General features: G+C 38.7%; 1 protein-coding gene across 1 annotated transcript in view; it reads right to left on the bottom strand.

Annotated features, from left to right (window-relative positions):
• Positions 1 to 1,869: 1,869 nt before the first annotated feature.
• LOC143607435 (V-type proton ATPase subunit H-like) overlaps positions 1,870 to 20,119 on the bottom strand; it is a 64,004-nt gene continuing 45,754 nt past the window's right edge. The window contains exons 2-12 of the mRNA XM_077082884.1: positions 8,843 to 8,908; positions 6,308 to 6,433; positions 4,666 to 4,768; positions 4,499 to 4,571; positions 4,338 to 4,403; positions 4,148 to 4,262; positions 3,910 to 4,071; positions 3,697 to 3,822; positions 3,476 to 3,601; positions 3,186 to 3,365; positions 1,870 to 2,281 (exon numbers count right to left, since the gene is read on the bottom strand). Coding sequence (XP_076938999.1) covers positions 2,033 to 2,281; positions 3,186 to 3,365; positions 3,476 to 3,601; positions 3,697 to 3,822; positions 3,910 to 4,071; positions 4,148 to 4,262; positions 4,338 to 4,403; positions 4,499 to 4,571; positions 4,666 to 4,768; positions 6,308 to 6,433; positions 8,843 to 8,878 — 1,362 coding nt within the window. The 5' untranslated portion in view covers positions 8,879 to 8,908 and the 3' untranslated portion in view covers positions 1,870 to 2,032. The remainder of the gene's footprint in view (positions 2,282 to 3,185; positions 3,366 to 3,475; positions 3,602 to 3,696; positions 3,823 to 3,909; positions 4,072 to 4,147; positions 4,263 to 4,337; positions 4,404 to 4,498; positions 4,572 to 4,665; positions 4,769 to 6,307; positions 6,434 to 8,842; positions 8,909 to 20,119) is intronic.

Raw genomic sequence — 20,119 nt, 5'->3', positions numbered from 1 at the left:
CATTTTTAAACGACTTAGCTTTGATATCCAAAAAGGACTAGTGACGCAACCTGTTGCCCGGTAGCCTCATGACCTTATGTATTGTTTTAAACGCTACTTTTTTAACGAAAATACCATTGAACGTTACATAAAACGTCATTAAAAAGAAGCACGGTAAAATATGAAATTAATATAACTTAAGTTACACTCATGATTATCGGATTTTTGATTGTGTTATCATCAAAACAAATTTAGAACTTTATTTTCGAACCGAATTTGAATGTATTATTTATTCGATACCAAGTTATATATTATTATATATTATTTAATGATTTACTTAATTTATTTATAGTTGTTATATATTATTTAGAGTTCATTTTAAGCCAAAAACACATTTGTCCTAATTTGAGGAGGAAAAAGACAATTTATATTGGGAGGCGAGTCAGGTCAACATGTTGGTCTCTATGTTTGGGATTATTATTTTTTTGTTCAATTGTCATTTAATTACTAGAAACTTGTACCCTTAATCTTTCGTTAATGATACTTATATTAATCCCGGATAAGGTTACTCACCTTTGGATTTTTTATTTTCTTTAATACCATTATGAAGTGTTTTTTGGTGGGCGTAGATCTAAAAAAAATAGTACTTAACTAGATAAAATAATTAGTGATGAAACTAAAATGAAAACGCGAGGAGGGTGTTCAAAATTTTCGGGAAAAAAAACCGCATTAACTTACATTATTGAGCAAAAGAAGAGGGGGGGGGGGGTACTTCACCGATGCCAAGGATTATTTTCAAAATAAAAATAAGTTTGAATTAGACTGTTAACACCCATATAGACTTAAACCGATATAATGCATGGTATGAACATACAAGTAGTTACATTATGGAACTGAACTTAAACTCTAATAAGATTTAAAAAACCGTAAAAAAATATTAGTATTCGGGAAATAAACCAAATTACCAAAAAGAATTAAACAAAATTAATTAAAAATTACAAAAAGGAGCTAAATAACAACTTTTCTATTTGATCATAATTCTATATAACTTATAGCTAATTCAAGCCAAAAACAATATGTCAGATGAGACTAACCGGTGTACACTATAACCATTTACGCATGAGAGGATCCCATCTTATGTGGCATCCTACGTAGAAGGTGTCATGCGCGTGACACACTTGGAACACCACCCCTCCCCTTTGTTGGTCACGTGTGACGTGAGGATGGTGATCATGCTCACTCCCGTCACACACTCTCCCTCTCCTTGTATTAACTAAAAAAATAGAAAATGGAGAATGAGGAAATGGTGTATACTCCTAGGTTAAAGGGTGATGCTAAATAATAAGGGGAAAACTGATGTGACACAGACGTGACAAGTGAAAAAAATTGTGTTAAGGAGTGTATACCCGTAACTTAGATAATACAAATTTTATATTCAAGTGATCTGAAAAGTAATGCCATGTTAGTCTAGTTGCCTAAAAGCAACCAACTAGTGACTTTAATCCTAGCTGAAAGCTGAATTGTTGTTCTTTAAGTAAGCTTGTGACCGTGTGAATTGGCCCTTTCCTATTTGCACTTTTATAATTTTCATATATATTTTCTTAATTCTTATATAAGTTTAGAATAATAAGTTGAGAACACAGTAGATAACTCAGTACCAAACTATCGGTATATAACAGTCCCAACTAACGAGCTACCTTCACTCCTTCAGGTCAAACTTGACTGGAATGTTTATGCAAGCCAACTAACGCGAGCTGAATTATGTACGAGTTTTAATTATGAGCAAAGTGCAAGCCACTTCATACTAACAATAATAATGACAACAGCTATTAATTAATAAAAAGTAATAACACTTAACAATAATTACTGTAAAAAAAATTATAGCTTTAATGTAAAGTGTTTAAAATCAAAGTTGTGTTTGAATAATAAATATGAATAGCCCTCAAACTTTTTATTGTATCACCAACAACAAATAGCATAAAAAATACAGACAAACTTTTATTCAAAATAACAAGCCTTTACCAGAGAAAAGGCCATGAGAGATGCTGCAATACTAAGCTTGCAAAAAGCTTGCATACTTGGCACCAAGGAAAAGCCTTTGGATGCAGAGTAAGGCGTTTTTGGTGACCTCAGCGTTCTCGTGGTTCATCAGTTTCATGACCCGCTCTTTTGCTTTGAGGTCAGTGACTATGATCCGGCCCGCAGGATGGTACTGAATAAACTGGGACAGATCAAAGCATGCAACGGCTACTGCCCGTGGATCACTTGATGTTTCCAGTATCGTGAGCAAGATCCGTAGGGTCTAACCAAAAACAAATCATATATTGTCAGTTTTGCAAAACATATTTAGAACTTAAAAAGACAAAAAAGGGACTAAGGTAGGAGTGTTAAACGGGTTGTTTTTGTGCGTCGAACCCGAACACTAGGGGTGTAAACGTCTAAAAAGTCGCTTGTGAACTACTTGAGATCGGCTCGCTAAAAGCTTGAATCGAGCCGAGCTCAAGCTGGCTCGTGAGTATAAACAAGCCTTCATTTATGTACATTTTATTCAATATATTAAATATGTATCTATCTGATAGTTATTATTATATACAAAATTATGAAACAAATAGCTATATAATATATAAAACTTAATATATAATTATTATAAATATGTATATATAACTAACTATAGATGTATATAAATTAACTAATATATAATAAACAGCCAAGCTCGAGCTTTAAAAGTAGAGCTCAAGCTCTAGTAAATTAAACGGGCCGAGCTCGAGCTTAAACAAGTTTGGGCTCGGCTAGGTTCGTTTACATCCCAACCGAATGCGACACGAACCCAGAAAACGTTTCGACGCATGAACCCCAAATTTTATTTATTTTGTTCTTTTTTATATTAATAAAATTACAGATTTACGATAAAAATTACAGTTGTGCATAAATTAATTACACTTAAACTCTAAACCTAGATTTTCATTTCTACTTTATATTTTAAGTTTTAATATAAAATACCTAATCGGTTTAACTTACCGACATAAAATACATTTAACAAAAATAAGTATTAAATCAAACGGGTCAACTTGAACACAACCTGTTTAGCTAAAAGTGTCCATGGGTTTGACTCGAAAACAGACCCATTTAGACTAAACCCAAACCCATGAATCTCGCGTTTAGGTTCGTGTGGTGTCAGAAATTAACACCCGGAGTTTTATTAATACCTGGAAATCATTCTCTTCAAAACACGTAATATTATCTCGCCAGAAAAAGGGATCTTTATGCATAGGAGACCAATCAAGACGACCGATAAGGACTTCCTGTTTGTACTTCTCAAAAGAACTCAATTTCTTAATTTTATCTTTCAACCCCTCTTCGAGATTATTTAAAGCATCCAAAAGGTCCTATGAAGCAAAAAAAAAAAAAAAATTAAATGGACAAATTGTATAAAGAAAGTAACTTTAAATTAAATGGACAAATTATACATACAAAAAAAGTAATTTAAAAAACTGACCTCATCACTCCAGGCTTGTGCTTTCAAACTTTGAACAATTTGTGGAAGTCCAAGATCTACCATCTGAGCTCCAAAAGATCCTTTTGAAAGCAAGTTCTTGAAAGTCAACACTATCAACCTCACAACCTAGTAATCATTGACCACTCAAGAGTGATAAGGATTTATATACAATTTATTATATTTGAAATAAAATTAACATATATGCAAAGTCAAAGGAAGACCTTCTCTTTTGTTGAACTTTTGACCACCTCAGTCAACCGTGGTAAGGCTCTAGATGTAGCCAAGTACTCGATTGCAGGTTCATAGTAAGACAAAAGCCAAACACAGAGGCATGTTTCATACAGAAGCTGTTTGACCACAGCAGATGTTACTTATGTTCTACAAAAAGATTTTAAAACATTAATTTTAAGTTTTTGTGTTTTTAACCGTTATACCTGAATTGATTGCTGAGTGGAGGCTGGCGAAATTAGTGGTACAAGCAGCTTAACACCATCTGCTTGAACAAATGAAGACCTAACAACAGGTTCCTTTAACAAAGCTGCTAGACAGTTGATAGAAGCGGGAATGCTGCGGTTTGGGTGAGAAGGTTTTTTCAGCTGTAAAAAGAAATCTTGTTACCCAAGCAACTACTAATCAACTTTTTTATATAAAGAATTATCTTACAGAAAATACCTGAATACAAAGCCACTCGACTAATCCTTTCAAGACATCAGCACTTGAGGTGGTTTTCTTCTTTGAATCTGCAGATTCTCCACTTGCAGTCCAACCATTCTTGTTTGGCCTAGCACTATGATTACAGAAAGAGTATATTAATAAATTTTAGAAAAAGTATGACCATCGATGAACCCAATGTAAAAGGTACCTTACTACTAAAGTAAGTATCTTAGAGCTCTTCTCTTGATTGAACCAGCTACCTTTCCATAACAACCTGAGGTGCAAAAGGATTTGAATTAATATGTGAAATGTGAATAATATAAATATATGTGACAACACATTAAAATCAGAATATTGAAAGAGAGCAACCTCATGAAAGGTTCATAAATATCTTCATCTGCAAGAGATTTGTCATGAAACAGCTTTGCTCTACTGGGTTTTGCTGCAAGTATAAATACCAAGTAGGTCAATGATTGCAACCATAACAAGATTAGAAATGCTGATATGGCACCCATATGATTTATTTGGCTGGTTACCTGTAAGCATCTCATCAATTAAAGCCAACACATATTCGACAGTCTCCTCTTTCTGTATGTCACGCAAGATGCCGATGAACACACGGATATAAGATGGACCATCCTGTGACAAATGTCCTGATATATCAAAATCTAAATTTGGTAGCCAAATATGAAGTACGTGTAAACAATCGTTAAAGATGATGCATGACGTGATAAAACTTAATAAAGAACAGGAATGTCCGTTTGAAGGATATATCACCATGCATTATGCGAAGAATTCAGGAGAGAACAACAAGCAACTGATGAACGGAAATGATATGATAGATTCAAAAGTTCTCAACGCGTTATTTAGTTATAAAAGGTTGGCTAAGTTGCTCATTGTTCCATCTTAGTCTTAGCTGATAATAATGCCACCATTATTATAGGAATATCGGAAAAGAGAAAAGAGAAAAAAAAACGTGAGTATTCAGAACCTAGGGCTCTGATACCATAAAAGAGATTATGGTCAATAATTCTTGATTTCATTGATTTACAAAGGCCCTTTAAATAAAACATAGGAAGAGATATACATGAATATGGAAAAGATATACAAGGCAAATATTAAGCAACTAATTAAGCTATATCAATTCCTATAATAATGGTGGCATTATTATCAGCTAAGACTTAGATCAATATGATGGAAACATGATAAGAACATAAACTACAGTAGTAAATAGTAATCTTTAAGAAAGTGATGAAACCCAATGAAATTTTGTTTAAAATTATATGAAATTACTAATGATGTTAAAAGTCATCATGCTTTTGAGAGGCACACACAATGAGGTATAGGCTTGGAATGAATATATACAAGATAAAGTTAGACACTTGTAGAGAAGAACAAAAGGCAATATTATCTTAAGATGGTTTGGTTAAATCGAACATAGGCCTTTAAATACACCGGATGTCAAGATGAGCATATATCAACAGGATGTTAGGATAGACATTGCTTTAGAAAGCCAGTAACTGGAGCTAAGTTACTAACATACCTTCTGTTGCTTACGACTTTTTACACAGAAGCTTAAGCAGACACCTAATAGTTATATTCTTACTTTCTTATAAAAACCATTATTCATATTTGAAACAATATTGAAAAATTATAAGTTATAGCATTAATAGTAGACATGTGTTTGTAGATTTTACAGTCCTAACTTTGTGAATGGTATGTTACAATATTCTAGAAACTGCACCGAACAACCGAAATTTGATGTGAACTTGAGTTATATGCAATTAGGAGACAAGGGAATTCATATCAGCAGAAGTTTTGAAAGAGAAATAAATATGCCCGTAAACTATTTTCATAAATTCAAGTTCTTAACAGAAACCAGATGCTAATTCGACCACTTAGTCTACTTCTAGAACAATAAATGTAAAAATGAAACTAGAGTACATCAACAATATAAAGTAAACAGACATTTAAATGACTGGCATATACCAAAGAAGTTGGCAATGGAAATGCATGACTAGCTCAATATAAAACTTGTTGAGGTTGGGAATTTGTGGTAGTGTTGAACGCATGCCCATAGAACTAGTAATATAAGAATCTAACAAGTATACCACCATTTTCTTTTTATTATATTTGCACACACGAAAAGAGGATGAACATAAACAAATGCAAGCTTACATTCTCAAGCAGTGGTGCCCTTTCATTTTCAGTCTTCTTGTCATAGCGTCTTAATAGCTGAAGTGTCGTCCCTGAGATCAGCTTAGTTGTCATGTAGGTCTCCCATGGGATGTCCCTCCTCAAAACCTTAACACAAAGCATAATAATAGCATGTAATAAGTGATAAAGACGCTTCTAGATATGATCAAAGCACTAGTCGCCCATCCAATTAATTATTCCAAATGAGGATTAAATCATACTTCAAGTATCACGGCTGTAAAAGAACCGAACCAAACAAGGCCTTGTTTGTGTTTGTCCGTTAAGCTTTTATCAGACAAGCGGACGGTTCACAAACAGCTAACTAAACGAAATTTCTTGTTCGTGTTCGTGCTCGTTCATAGGGAAATGAACTTGTTCGTGAACGGTTCATGAACACAAACAAGGTTTTATTTGATTTAGCTAACCAAGAATGGCCGGTGTCAACGGTTCGGTCCGGCTAGGGTTTTATTTTTTCTAACACTCATACTCATAATACTAATTTTACAGATAAACTAACACATAATACTAGAGGTGGCAATGGGAGTGGGTTGGGTTGGATTTAGGTGATGGGTCAGGATGGGTATGGGTCAGGATGGATTTTTAAAATAGAGGGTTAGGATGGATTGGGTCAAGATGGGTAAAACTAACCCATCTTGACCCAATTGAAGGTTGACATACAAAAGATTTTAAATACCCCACAAAAAAATATTCAAAAAAACTATTAAAAAAAGAATAACTCAAAATATAAATAAAAAACGCAAAATGTAAAATAACTAAAATGTTTCCCCCATTATCCTCGTTCATAAAAAAAAAAAAAAAAAAAACGTTTTCTACCGGTTCAGATTCGAGTTTTTCAGGGGGGCTTTTTCAGTTCGGTTCGGTTTTGTTTTATTTTCATTTCGGTCGGTTTCGGTATCTGCTCGGTTTCAATGATTTCGTTTTCGATTTCTCGGTTTCAGTTTTGTTTTAGTCAGATTTTTCGGTTTCATTTCGTTTTTTTTTGTTTTGTTTCGATTCATTTGTTTTATTTTGGTCGGCTACGTTTCAGTTTTTTTTTATTTTGTTTTGGTAAGTTTTTTTATTGCATTTCCCTTTTTTTTTCGTTTTGGTCAGTTTTTCGTTTTCATATCGGTTTTTTTGTACCGTTTTGGTCGTTTTTCTATTTCGGTTTAGTTTCGTTTCAGTTTTTTTGTTTCGTTTGGTCGGTTCGGTGTTTTTGATTCGTTTTGGTCCGGTTTTTAAATTGCATTTAGTTTTTTATGTTTCCTTTTGGTCAGTTTTTCAGTTTCAATTCGTTTTTTTGTTTCGTTTCGGTCGTTTTTCTATTTCGGTTCAGTTTCATTTCGGTTTTTTGTTTCGCTTTGGTCGGTTCAGTGTTTTTGTTTTATTTTGGTCAGGTTTAAGTTGCATTTCGTTTTTTTTTTGTTTCGTTTTGGTCGTTTTTTTATTTCGGTTCAGTTTCGTTTTGTTTTTTTTTTGTTTTGTTTCGGTCGATTCGGTGTTTTTGTTTCATTTTGATCGGTTCGGTGTTTTTGTTTTGTTTTGGTCCGCTTTTCAGTTGCATTTCACTTTTTTTTTTTCGTTTTGGTCAACTTTTCGGTTTCATATCGATTTTTTTGTTTCGTTTTGGTCGTTTTTCTACTTCGATACAGTTTTGTTTCGGTTTGGTCGATTCGGTGTTTTTGTTTAGTTTTGGTTAGCTTTTCGGTTGCATTTCGCTTTTTTTTGTTTCATTTTGGTCAGTTTTTTCGGTTACATTCCCGTTTTTTTTGTTTCGTTTTGGTCGTTTTTCTATTTTGGTTCAGTTTCTTTTTTGTTTCGTTTTAGTTAGTTTGGGGTTTTTGTTTCGTTTTGACCGTTTTTTGGGTTTCGGATGAGTTTTCTTTCGCACATGATAGTTTGGGTATTTTGAATTAGATAAATTTTGGATAACTTGGATATTTTGTTTTGACCCATTTTAACCTATAAATGAAACTCACTTGTATATTTTCAACCCATCCTGACCCACTTGAAGAATATTTATGATCCATCATAACCCATTTTACTTTTAAAGTTTATCCATCTTGATCCAAAACAATCCATTTGGGTTGGGTTTGCCACCCTTACATAATTAAATTAAAAAAAAAATCATTAAAAACCTTCAATAACCAACATAAACGGATGTAAACGAATACATTATCGAACGCTCATGATCACAATTAAACGAACAAATGCAAATGAAACTCCCACCAAATTGCCAGTTCACAAGCCCTATCAATAAGTATTAATTCTCCCCCCAGCTATTTGTAAACATTATTAATAAGGATACAAAAAAACTTGTAATTAGCAATTCATTCCACATCAGATTGATCAATAAACAGCGTTTGTAGTCAGTCACCGTATGATATAAGTATGTATAACGGATAATTAATCAATCGAATGAAATCACGGTTAATATTTATAATTGAGTGAAGATCTGAATTGAATCAGGAAGCAATTTTAAATAAATAGACGAATGTGATGATGGATTAATAATACCTGATCGGAATTGAGTTCTGCTTGATCGATCGGCATTGACGAGTGGTGTGGTGTGGTGTGGTGTTGCTGTGTTTCAGATCTTAGGATTAATCAATCAATCGCTTTGTTCACGTTCTGGTGGTAAACATAAAACAAATGATATCTTCTATTCATTTTTAACTTTTTTAAATCAAGTTTTTTTAGATGTTTAATAATTATTTATTTTTTTAACAGCTTTAACCATTAGACTAGAAAACTAACGACTTACAAATCTTATGAACTTTGTATAAATATTAAAGTAAGCAAAAAAATTTAAGTCTTATTTATTTACAGTTCTTTGGTGATAGTGTTGACTATTGAGCCTACTGTCATCTTCTTACTTTGTGTTTCATCGCAATGGTGGATTGGGATGCTATTAGCTATTGGTGTCGGATACCTTCAATCTATGCTTACTATGTACGAGACCTTCTTAATCTTCACATCACGATCCCGTTCAAGATATGATGCTTTGTTATCTTGTTACGAAACATCGATCCATTAAATGGCCAATGCAATGGAACAAGAGTGGTCTATAAAGGATTTCAGCCAAATGTGATTGACGCGAAAAATAGTCAATTTCTAACTAGACAAAGTTTCTTCATGTCGATAAGCGAAGCCTAGAGACAAACTACTCCCCACGTCGGTATTTGCTTACTAAAGCCGGTGTTTTGCCTTGATCAAACAAAAACATAAAGGTATTGGTGCTTCGTCCTAAAAAATCACCGCACCATGTGTACACACCCCAAATATTACATTTCAAGTTGTATAGTAAACCATCATATCGTTCTTTTTTTCAAATAATTCATCTCAAGTTGCATAGTAGAGGCCGTGGTCAAGATGATGAAAATGTTTATTGGAAATTGTTTATTGCTTCCAAATAAACAACCTAATCAGAGACTAACATCAGTTTTACCCTTGTCACATTCATTTTGTTTCATATCTTAAGTCGTATGCTGATATTTTTTCTTTTAATAAACGTGCAACTATAACTACTGCATAAACAACATATCGATTCAGTTAAGCTTTAACATTGTTTTTTTTACAACTAATCTTCATCTAAAATAACCGTGTACCATGGAAAGCATGCCAAAAATTACAAAAATATATATCACGGCTATACATGAACCCCATATTACTTCGATTCAAGATGTTCATACAGATATACTTATGTTTAACATATTATAGTCAGGATCCAACCTAAGTGTGTAGGCCAATGTAAAAGTGTAATGCAAGCAAAGACTCTCCTTTTCTAAAAAAAGATTACCCGCACGCATTGTCGCTTCTTTCAAAGAAGCTACAATAAAAAACCATAGTGATCAAACTGTGGCACAGTAAATTCTATCCGATTACTTCTAGATACCCAAATCCTTGTTCAAATATCGTAGTTCCATTTTTGTAAGTTTATGTTTTTGCAATATCGACAACTTGGTTATATGGACCCCCCCCCCCCCCCTAAGACATGCCTATACGAATCTATCCACCACAACAACTAGATACTTATTCAACACATGACCTGATGCTGTTGGATTGTACTTACAACATTCAAATGAATATATTCTCCTACATGTAAAACGTGTCCATGGTAAAACAAAATTATACAAGTCTGGTTTTGAAAAACAATTGGATTCCTAAACGAATACCAAATTGGATTCCTTCAAATGAATAATTTTGCTTTACCATGACCGCATTTTACATGTAAGAGCGTATATTCATTTGAAGGTCGTAAGTACAGTCCAACAGCGTCATACTGTGTGTTGAACACGTATCTAGTTGTTGCGGTGGTTAGATTTGTATAGGCGTGTCTTAGGGGTTCCAAATAACCAAGTTGCCGATATTGCAAAAACAAAAACGTACAAAAATGGAACTACAATATTTGAACGAGGATTTGGGTATCTTGAAGTAATCGGATAGACCGTAGTGTTCCACGGTTTTGATCACCATGGTTTTTTGGGTTGTAGATTCTTTGAAAGAAGCGACAATGCGTGAGAGTAAACTTTTTTTTAGAAAGTAAGGAGAGTCATTGTTTGCATACACTTTTAAATCGGCCTACACACTTAGGTTTGGATCTTGACTAATATGTCGACCAAAAGTATATCCGTGTGGACATCTTGAATCGAAGTAGTACGTGGTTCATAGGTAGCCATGGTATATATTATTTTTGTACCTTGCGGCATGTCTTCCACGCAATCTTGTATCTACATCACAAGGTGTTATACATGGGTCATTTTGATGAAGGCTAGTTATGAAAAAACAATGTCAAAACATCATTTATTCGATATGTTGTTTATAAAACAGTTATATAATTAGTCGCGTTTTCGGTTACCACCATATTGGTAGTCAAATTAAGTACATGGTCAATGTTTTCGGTTACTTTTAAACAATTAATATGAACATGCGGGCACACATGTACTTGTGGCATAGGCTGTGACTAAATGTACAAATTAGGGAGGATGGTATATACTTCACTACACATTCAAATTGGACAACGTGTACAGACCAGGCAAACACAAGTGATGAACATAAACTTACTTGAAGTGACGATGTCGGACAGGGGATTATGAGCGCGGATATGTGTTACAAGCTTCGAGAACATGCAGATTTCATTAATACGGCCAATGCTGAAAGAAAATTAACCGCGTAAACAATTTGTTCAGAAACAAGTCAGTATCTAGGTTGACAAGTATGGCAATGTATTTTAGAACAATATTAATCAAGTTTGAAACACTGATTAAAAGCATGACTCTTTAGTGTCAACGTTTAACTAAATATCAAATGCGCGTAAACATTATTCTGAGTTAACAAATGTTAAAAACATTAATTCATATTTTCGATATTTTTACTATGGACGGTCTTTAAAAACGGAATATTCCCGTGGGCGATGGTCTATGTATATTTTGTAAAAAAGTCCCGGAAACCATATGCTCGTATTCATACAACTTCTTATATTCTTTCATAACAATCATACATTCATACCGGTAGCTCTTTAGAGCAGAACTCGGTTTATTTATTATCTTTTAACCGGCCACCGGGTGGAGCTTGGGTTTTGGTTTATCTCACTCTGGGTTACGTTCTCCTAACAGGTCAATTCAGGTTATCTTTTATCTCATAAAGGGCTGATTCGGGTAATCTTTTATCTGTAACGAGTAAGACAGACAGTAATTTTACATTCAACTAACGTATTTCAAAAGACTAGAACAACCTGTTATTGATAGAGTGCACTTTCAATAAGAATAAAAAAGACATCACTAAACACAACAAAACATGTATTACATATATAAAAAATAAAAAATAAAATAAAATCGAAGACTTACAACGGGTAGGAAAGACAACACCCTTGTACCACCAACAGTTTCAAAGCTTTCGATAATACTATTATACCTGAGAAACGATACAGAAAACCAACATTGCATAACAAACTAAAATAACCATTTGTTAAGCCAACATTATAAACACACATAATACATGCATAAAACGACAGTCGACCACTAATATATAATTAGATCATGACCACAGTTTGAGGTGGTGTAGAAAGTAGTTCATTTCAACACTATTAACAGATAGAAACGGTACTAAAACATATAAAGATCAAAAAACCCAAACACAACGTACCTGCGGTTTTGGGGTCACACTGTATGAAAATGAAAATGATTTATGAGAACATTTGCATGTACTTAAAGAAGAAGTGTAACGGCAGAATTAAAGTGAACGGATGTTACGGAGATATTTGAATAGCAATAAATTTAATTTAGTTTAATTTAATTGATGAATTATTATAAGTTTATAACAGCGTGATTATTGGGATTTTCCCAAAAACGGATGAATATATGTTCAAGAAACTAAAGATCCATGCAAACAATAAGTTGTGACTTGTGATTATATTTATATGTTTACGTTACCTTATAAATTTTGATTTTTGCTGTTTACTAAAGATTACAACATAGTAGTTTGCTGTTGTGATTTTTTCTATTATTTTTTGTTATTTGAAAATGAGCCACTAGTATGTTGTTGGTGTACATGTCATGCTATTAATATGCTTGATTTTATTCATGGTTCAATACATTTTTTTTGCTATATTTAATTTATGCTGTTATCCGACCTTGGCAAAATATCAAAATGTTGTTATAGATAACACCATACAAAAAAAGTAAATAAAAATATTGAAATAATTATTGGGAAATAATACCATTTACAATTTACAAATAAGTAACTAACACGGGCTTCAAAGTACAACAAAGTAAAGGAAAATACACATATCACAGGGGTTTGAAACCATTTCCTCAACTTATTACACTAACACTTTGTCAATATTAAAACCCCCATCAACTCTTTCGATCCATCTATAAACGTTTTGTCGTTGTTAGTAAGCAACAAGAATGAATATTTCTCCTGTCAATTTATCGATTGAAAGAGGTTTAATGTGAGTCTTCCATATTATCCACAAAACAATAGACAATACTATTTGGATCGACTCTCATTTCTTTTGTGAACCACTGCTTCTTTGGAATCTCCATAAGTTTCGCCACCGAAGAGATATCTATGGGCTAGCTTGCAATGTTAAGCCATTGCAACACTATGCCCCCAGATCAATTTTGCCACTTCACAAATAACCATAATATGTTCTGAGGTTTTCGCTATACATCCACAAAATACAAAATTTGAGATTTTAAAACTAAACCTCTCATTGATAGCGCCACCATGGTTGTGATTCGATCTTGTAGTAAACTTCACATAAAACCATTTATTTGGATTGGTAGCTTTTTTAATCATAAGTTGAGACCAATTCTCACGTGACCTATGTTATCAGCCACCCTTCTAAGTTCCTTCACCATAAATTGATTCACCGATGCATTATCTCCTTTTCCAATTTCCATAAACACTGATTCTTATAATTTGAGAAAAGCATATTAAAAGTGTTCGAGTTGATTAAAAGTGGTTAATCTGGTTATCATAAAAAGGTTTACCATATTAAAAAAAACGGTTATTGAAGAGGTAGGTCCCAGCAGAGCCCAGTTGGACCCGCAAGACTCACCTTAAACAGGGACGTCTGCGCAGAGACCAACTGGATCCGCAGGACCAACCATGCTCAAGAGAAGTGACGTCCTTACGCGCAGTATGCAAGCTGGTCCCGCAGGAAATGCCTCCCATGGTGAAGGACTCCGCCTGTTCCCGCAGCCTCGGATACAAGCCATGAGGGAAGGCCACCCGCGCAGCATGGCTACACGCACTAGGCACTTAACTCTCCCCAGTTTCACCTGAAGGAATGAGCAAAGGCGGGAGGGGGAAAACTCCCGCCTAAATGAGCCAGTCCGTATGATGGAGGATCTTTTGTGTGATACCTGACGAGGTACAGACAAAAGATCTGACCAAGAATGCGACAGCTCACTGACAGCAGCATGGCAGACAGCACGCCACAGCACTGTGACCAATAGCCGCCGCCTACCCACCAACTCCTGCCATACCACGTGCCTAGCCTGTAGTTGGCAGAAGAGGAAGAGTGCACGACACGCCTGCTCTGTGTCAGCCGCTACCTATCCACCACTCACAGGCAGGGCACGTGCATAGGTTACAGTTGGTAGCGTGTTGGGCCGGCTAAACCCCTTGGAAACCTACCTTCGGCTATAAATACCCCAATGGTATGATCATCTTATATTATCATATTATCATCATATATACCTGATATCTGCTCTAGCAATCTCTTAATATACTTTTATATTTAAAGAGCAATCTAGTCTGATTCTCACGCCGGAGGGTGGTCACAAGGAGGAACCCCCCCCTTCTCAGTGACGAGCTCACGGTGTCTGTTTTGCAGGTTATCAGAAGAACCATCTTCCAAGGGTTTAACCCCTCGTGGGAAACAGCTCTCCAACCCCCAGGTTACCAGTAATCTGCCCGGGGTCCGGTTAGTGTTTCTTCATTGGCGCCATCCGTGCATAAAGCTAGAACTTCATTTTTCTCCAGTTTTTTCAAACTTCTAGAAAGATGGTTAAAGAAACTCCAGTAACCACAACCCCAGCTACTGGAGGGAATACCGGCAACACAGTTTTTACAAACACTACCCCGGTTACCCAAGCCGGGGCAAGTGAAGTAAATTTTACGAACACTACCCCAGTTACCCAAGCTGGGGCAAGTGCAGTAAATAATCGCCCACTGGGATTCACCGATACCCAGTTTAAAAAACGAACAAGACTCCCCCGCCAAACTCTCGATGAAGTTAAGGCATGGGCGGAGGCACGACAAAAGGAATTCCAAGCTGAGTTGGACGAACGCTTGCGTTCCGTCCAACAGGCCGACGAATTCGAAGAATACTTGGACAATGACTCGGAGGAATCCGACTCCGACACGAACCCTCGCCATAAGGCAAAAGGGAAGCGTAAGGAAATGGAATCCCAACCGAAAAGGCATTTTGGACAAGCCTTCAAACCAAAAAGCACAGGTGGAAGTTCACGAGACTTCTCCAAAACGTACAGACCGAACGTTGCAAATGCGGGAACGTCCAAATTTGCAAGGGACATTGCGGAAGCAATTGCCCCAAAAAGTGCCAAACAAATGCCCGACATAGGCACTTATGATGGTATGTCCGACCCAGACGACCATTTGAACAGGTTCATAGCAGGAGCAACCGTCAGCAACTGGACGGAACCCACGTGGTGTTACATGTTTCAAATGACGCTGGTGGGGGCTGCTAGGGTTTGGTTTGATCGTTTACCGGTTAACCACATTTACGACTGGGCAGACTTCCAGCAGAAGTTTAGCCAACACTTCAGCCAGCAGCGAAAGTATACCGAGGAGCAATGGACAATCCTCAAATGTATACGGGAAGAAGATGAATCTCTGCCAAACTTCATCACTCGCTTCAACTCAAAGAAGTTAAGTTTGGGCAATATCAGCGAGGATCTTGTTCGCGCAGCCTTCATACAGGGCGCGCAGGACCCAGAGCTTATCCGCACCCTAACGGGTAAAGATGGAATGCCATCCACATGGGATGGCATCATGACAGCAGCTAAACGCTATGCGGAAACGGAGAAGCAACTGGGTAGAGACCTTCCGCAGAGCACAAACCTTTACACCCAGAGGACGAGAGAGGACAACGTCCTCACCGCCCGATTGAACAAAAAACGGAAGCAAGGCATTTGGCAGTCAAGGGTAAACTTTGACACCTCATCCGGCTTACAGCACCGATTGGGTGAAAGGGATAATGTAAAGCTGCACCGGAACTCCAGATGGACGCCACTTACCAAAAGCGTCACTGACATATTTGCTACTGAAGAGCTCCCATGGCCAAAGCCTCCAGTAATCCGACATCGTCACGATGCTGATCGGAGCAAGTACTGTGACTATCACAGAACAAAAGGCCACAACACTGAAGAATGCATAGACGTAAAAGACATGGTCGAAACATTCGTCAGAGATGGGACGCTCGCACACCTCGTGGCGAAATAAAAGCTAAGCAGGCAGGCAGGTGCGTGTGGAACCATGGCTGGGGTAAACATGAATAAAAAATCAGCTTCAATATGGAGACTACATGCTGCGTAAAGAACGAGATCCCGAAACAGGTGCGTGTCGGCTCGATGGCACTCCTGTCCCAACATGGAAGGGAGTTCAATTACACAGTTTGCATGTAATCAATTCCAATTTGTACAGAAAAGGCCAAGAGCCACTTCTAATGGAAATGATTCTCTTTCAAACGTCGAAGCTGATGATTTACATTTATACTTTTGTACACACTAATATGCCGGTTTTCACCGCATAATTACAAAAAACGTCATTGCATGGGAAGGCGGTCCTACCCGCACGAACCCAAAAAGCATGATAAACCTTCACGCAGGTCAGTTGAAGGGGAAAAAAGTTACCATATGAAAGTGCTGGTCTATCCGCATGAATCATTCGAGGGAACTGCACCAACCTATCAACAACCGCGCGTGGGACAGTTCAAAATTCTTAAGAGGAAAAGGTAAACCTATACGCAGGTCAGATATGGGTAAAGTTATGCCATCCTACTAAGTGCAAGTGACGGGTCTACCCGCACAATCACGAAAGAGGAAGCAAAACTTCACACCTATTATCAGCCACGTTCAAAGGTTAACTTATCCTCAGCAGGCAAACCTTCACGCAGGTCAGTTGAAGGAGTTCAATTATTCCATTAAATGAAAGTGCCGGTCTATCCGCACGAATCATGAAAGGAATATGAACACTAACCTATCAACAACCGCGCGTCGAACGGTTAAAACAATCCAACACTGGTGACGGCATTCACATTACGTGAAGTCGTTGCGTGGGAAGGCGGTCTTACCCGCACGAACCCAATAACGTGGCAAACCTTCACGCAGGTCAGTTGAAGGAGGAGTTCAATTATTCCATTAAATGAAAGTGCCGGTCTATCCGCACGAATCATGAAAGGAAGATGAACACTAACCTATCGACAACCGCGCGTCGAACGGTTCAAAACAAAATTCTTAAAAAAGTAAGAAAAACCTACACGCAGGTTAGATAAAAGTTAAAGTTTAGCCATCCTACCAAGTGCAAGTGACGGTTCTACCCGCACAATCACGAAGGAGGAAGCGAAACTTTAACCCACTATCAACCACGTTCAAAGGTTCTTATTCTAAACACTTGGAAAATTGCTATTTTAAACTAAGTATGCAAGTCATAAGTTTATAAAGCAAAGAATCCAATGAAAGAAATAACAATCGTATATTTCAATGATATATTACAACAGTGGCCGGGTAACTACCCGCCTAAAAGAAATCTATACAAAGCGAAGTCTATCTTAGCAGTGGGAAGGGACCTTCAGGATCAGGCTTCAGGGCCACCTCCGCTTGGACCAGCACCGTCAGAGCGCGGCTGCCCAAGGAAAGCCTTAAGGATGTTTAGCCCATCATCAGCAGCAGCAGCTTCGTTCACCTTCTCCACCACTGGATGCGGGAAGGCAGCGTACTGGTTCACAGCTTGGTCATAAGCAGCTTCAGTATTAACATTGAATAAAGGGAAGTTGGAGGGCGGAAAGCCTCTCTCAGCAAACCCTAGACCAAGCAGGAAGCCAGTCTTCTCCCCATCCTCATGAGAAGCGTTGAGGGCTGTGCTCATCGCATCGTCATAAGAGGTCTCTGAAAGGACCCGACGCACAACCTACAAAAGAATACAAGTTAGAACATTTTCTAATTACGAGCGGAAAGCGTAAAGAAAAAGATAAAGATACCTGAGGCAACGCTTCTCGAAGCAGCCATTGGAGGGTAGCTTGACTTTCTTTGTAAGCACGTTCGGCTCCGCTCTTATCAAGGTTGGCAAGTTGAACTTCCTTGGCGGCAGCCTCTTCGACGCTTTTGAGTTTCCTTTCAGTGCGGTCAAGCACCCCCCTCTGGTCAAGGATCTCCTGCAGCTTCTTGGCATCTTCCATTGCCAAGGCGTCATGAGCATGCTGAAGAGCCTTTAATTTGCATTTAAGCTGCTCATTCTCTTCGCGAAGCGGCTCAGCAACAGCTTCAGCCTTGGCAGCCCTCTCAGTTGAGTTTCGCGCAGTCTCCTTGGCCAGCCGAAGCTGTTCATTCACAGCTTGGGCAGCCTTGGAGCGGGCCTCTAGTCGCGCCTGGACTTCAACCTCGAGGGCCTTGAATGCCTTCTCCTTCTCGGCTGCGGCAGCGGCCAACTGCCGGTTCTCCTCCCGAAGAGCCCGCGCTTCAGATACATCTTTGGCGCGAGCTGCTTTTAACTTGTCGTTTTCACGACAAAGCAGCTCGACGCGGGGCTGCGTCCGGGCCTGGAGAACCCGAAGCTCATTGGTTAGCCTACCCTCTTGGTAGCTAGCCATGGCTTCCCCCAACGCACCATGAGGAGCAGCGTGGCGAGCCCAGTCCACGCACTCCACAGGGGTACGAAGGGTTGTTCCTCGGCGTATGTTCCATCTTGGAACATACACTTCATTGGAATCCGACACTGCAAAAGAAACAAAGGCAGTTAGGAAAAGATGATAAAAATATACAAAGGAAAAAGAACCCTACGTACCTGTAGGGTCAATAACAGGCCGATAGCCGCCAAACCCATCACCTGAACCTAAAGGAAATCCATCCAACAGGTCAGGTAGACGGGAAGGTGGCATAGATCGGCGGGAAGCCCGGCGCGTACCTGATGGTCCGGCCATCGGTGCCGGTGGCGCAGGTATAGTGGCAGCCGCTGTGGTAGCCATTGTTGGCGCCACCTCCTCAGCAACAGTAATCGCCGGCTCCGTGAAAGATGCTGTAAAAATTGCACTCACGGCCGGCGGAGACAACTTCTCAGCTGGAACAGCCTCAGGAAGGCTGGAACCAGCGGAAGCAGGCACAGACGCCTGGGTCGACGCCTCGGGAAGGCTGACCGAGCCTTCCCTCATTGGCGGGGGAATACTTGCTCCAACTCCACCCTGGAATGCGTCAACATCCACACCTGCACAAGCAAAAGTGTTAGAAAAATTTATTTGAAACAACAAATCTAGACAAGAATTATGGGGGCACTTACGGGGTTTCTTGAGCTTGAACGTACGGACAAGCGGGGGCGAACCCGATGGAGCCGGCCTCTTGACACCGGTAACCGTCGTCGTCGCTGCCTCCCCGGAGGTAACAGCTACAGCCTCCGGAGCGGTGGTCTCCTCACCACCGGGCTCCCCCGCCACCTCTGCACTATCTGACTCCGAGTCAGATAGGACTACCGGGTCGGCCGTAGAGGCCACCTTCTCCTTGCCTTTCCCGACGGCAGCCTTTTTCTTCCGCACCAGTGGAGGACCTTCTGCGGATTCCTCAGAAGAAGAAATGTCAACTCCAGCAGCAGGCACAGCATTGAGAGGTTCAGGGTAGAAGATAGGCTTACCTGGCCGTCGGTGGCTCAGGATCTCTTGGCCTGGCGGGTAAACCTCCACGAACCGACCCGCGGTCTGCTCTAAGATGGGCAACTCGTTCTCGTCCAGAGCACGAGTACCCATCCGTGCGGGACCATCTTCCTCCCGCGGGTTGAGGAGCGACTGAAGATCGTTCCCCTCTGAAATCAACAAGAAAGTTAGAAAAAATCGAGGTCAGCAAAATGAAACAAGACGTACCATAAGGGACAGAGTTCGAACCATATTCAAGAACGATCGGAACCTTATCCGCATTCACCGCCTTCCACACCCGGCTCATCCCCAGCATCACCATCGCCGACTCCGGAAAACGGAAAACCGGGGACTGGACCCGGGATATCTTCGAGAACCATTCCGCCTCCTCGTAGTTGAGGGCGGGAAGGTTCGGAAGCGCCTGG

The sequence above is a fragment of the Bidens hawaiensis genome, unplaced genomic scaffold (genome assembly GCF_021521415.1).
Source record: "Bidens hawaiensis isolate Kalapana, Puna unplaced genomic scaffold, B.hawaiensis_p1.1 tig00002123_1, whole genome shotgun sequence".
NCBI classification, from domain to species: Eukaryota; Viridiplantae; Streptophyta; class Magnoliopsida; order Asterales; family Asteraceae; genus Bidens; species Bidens hawaiensis.
The sequence above is the reverse complement of the archived record's forward strand: the minus strand, read 5'-3'. Positions and strand labels throughout refer to the sequence as shown.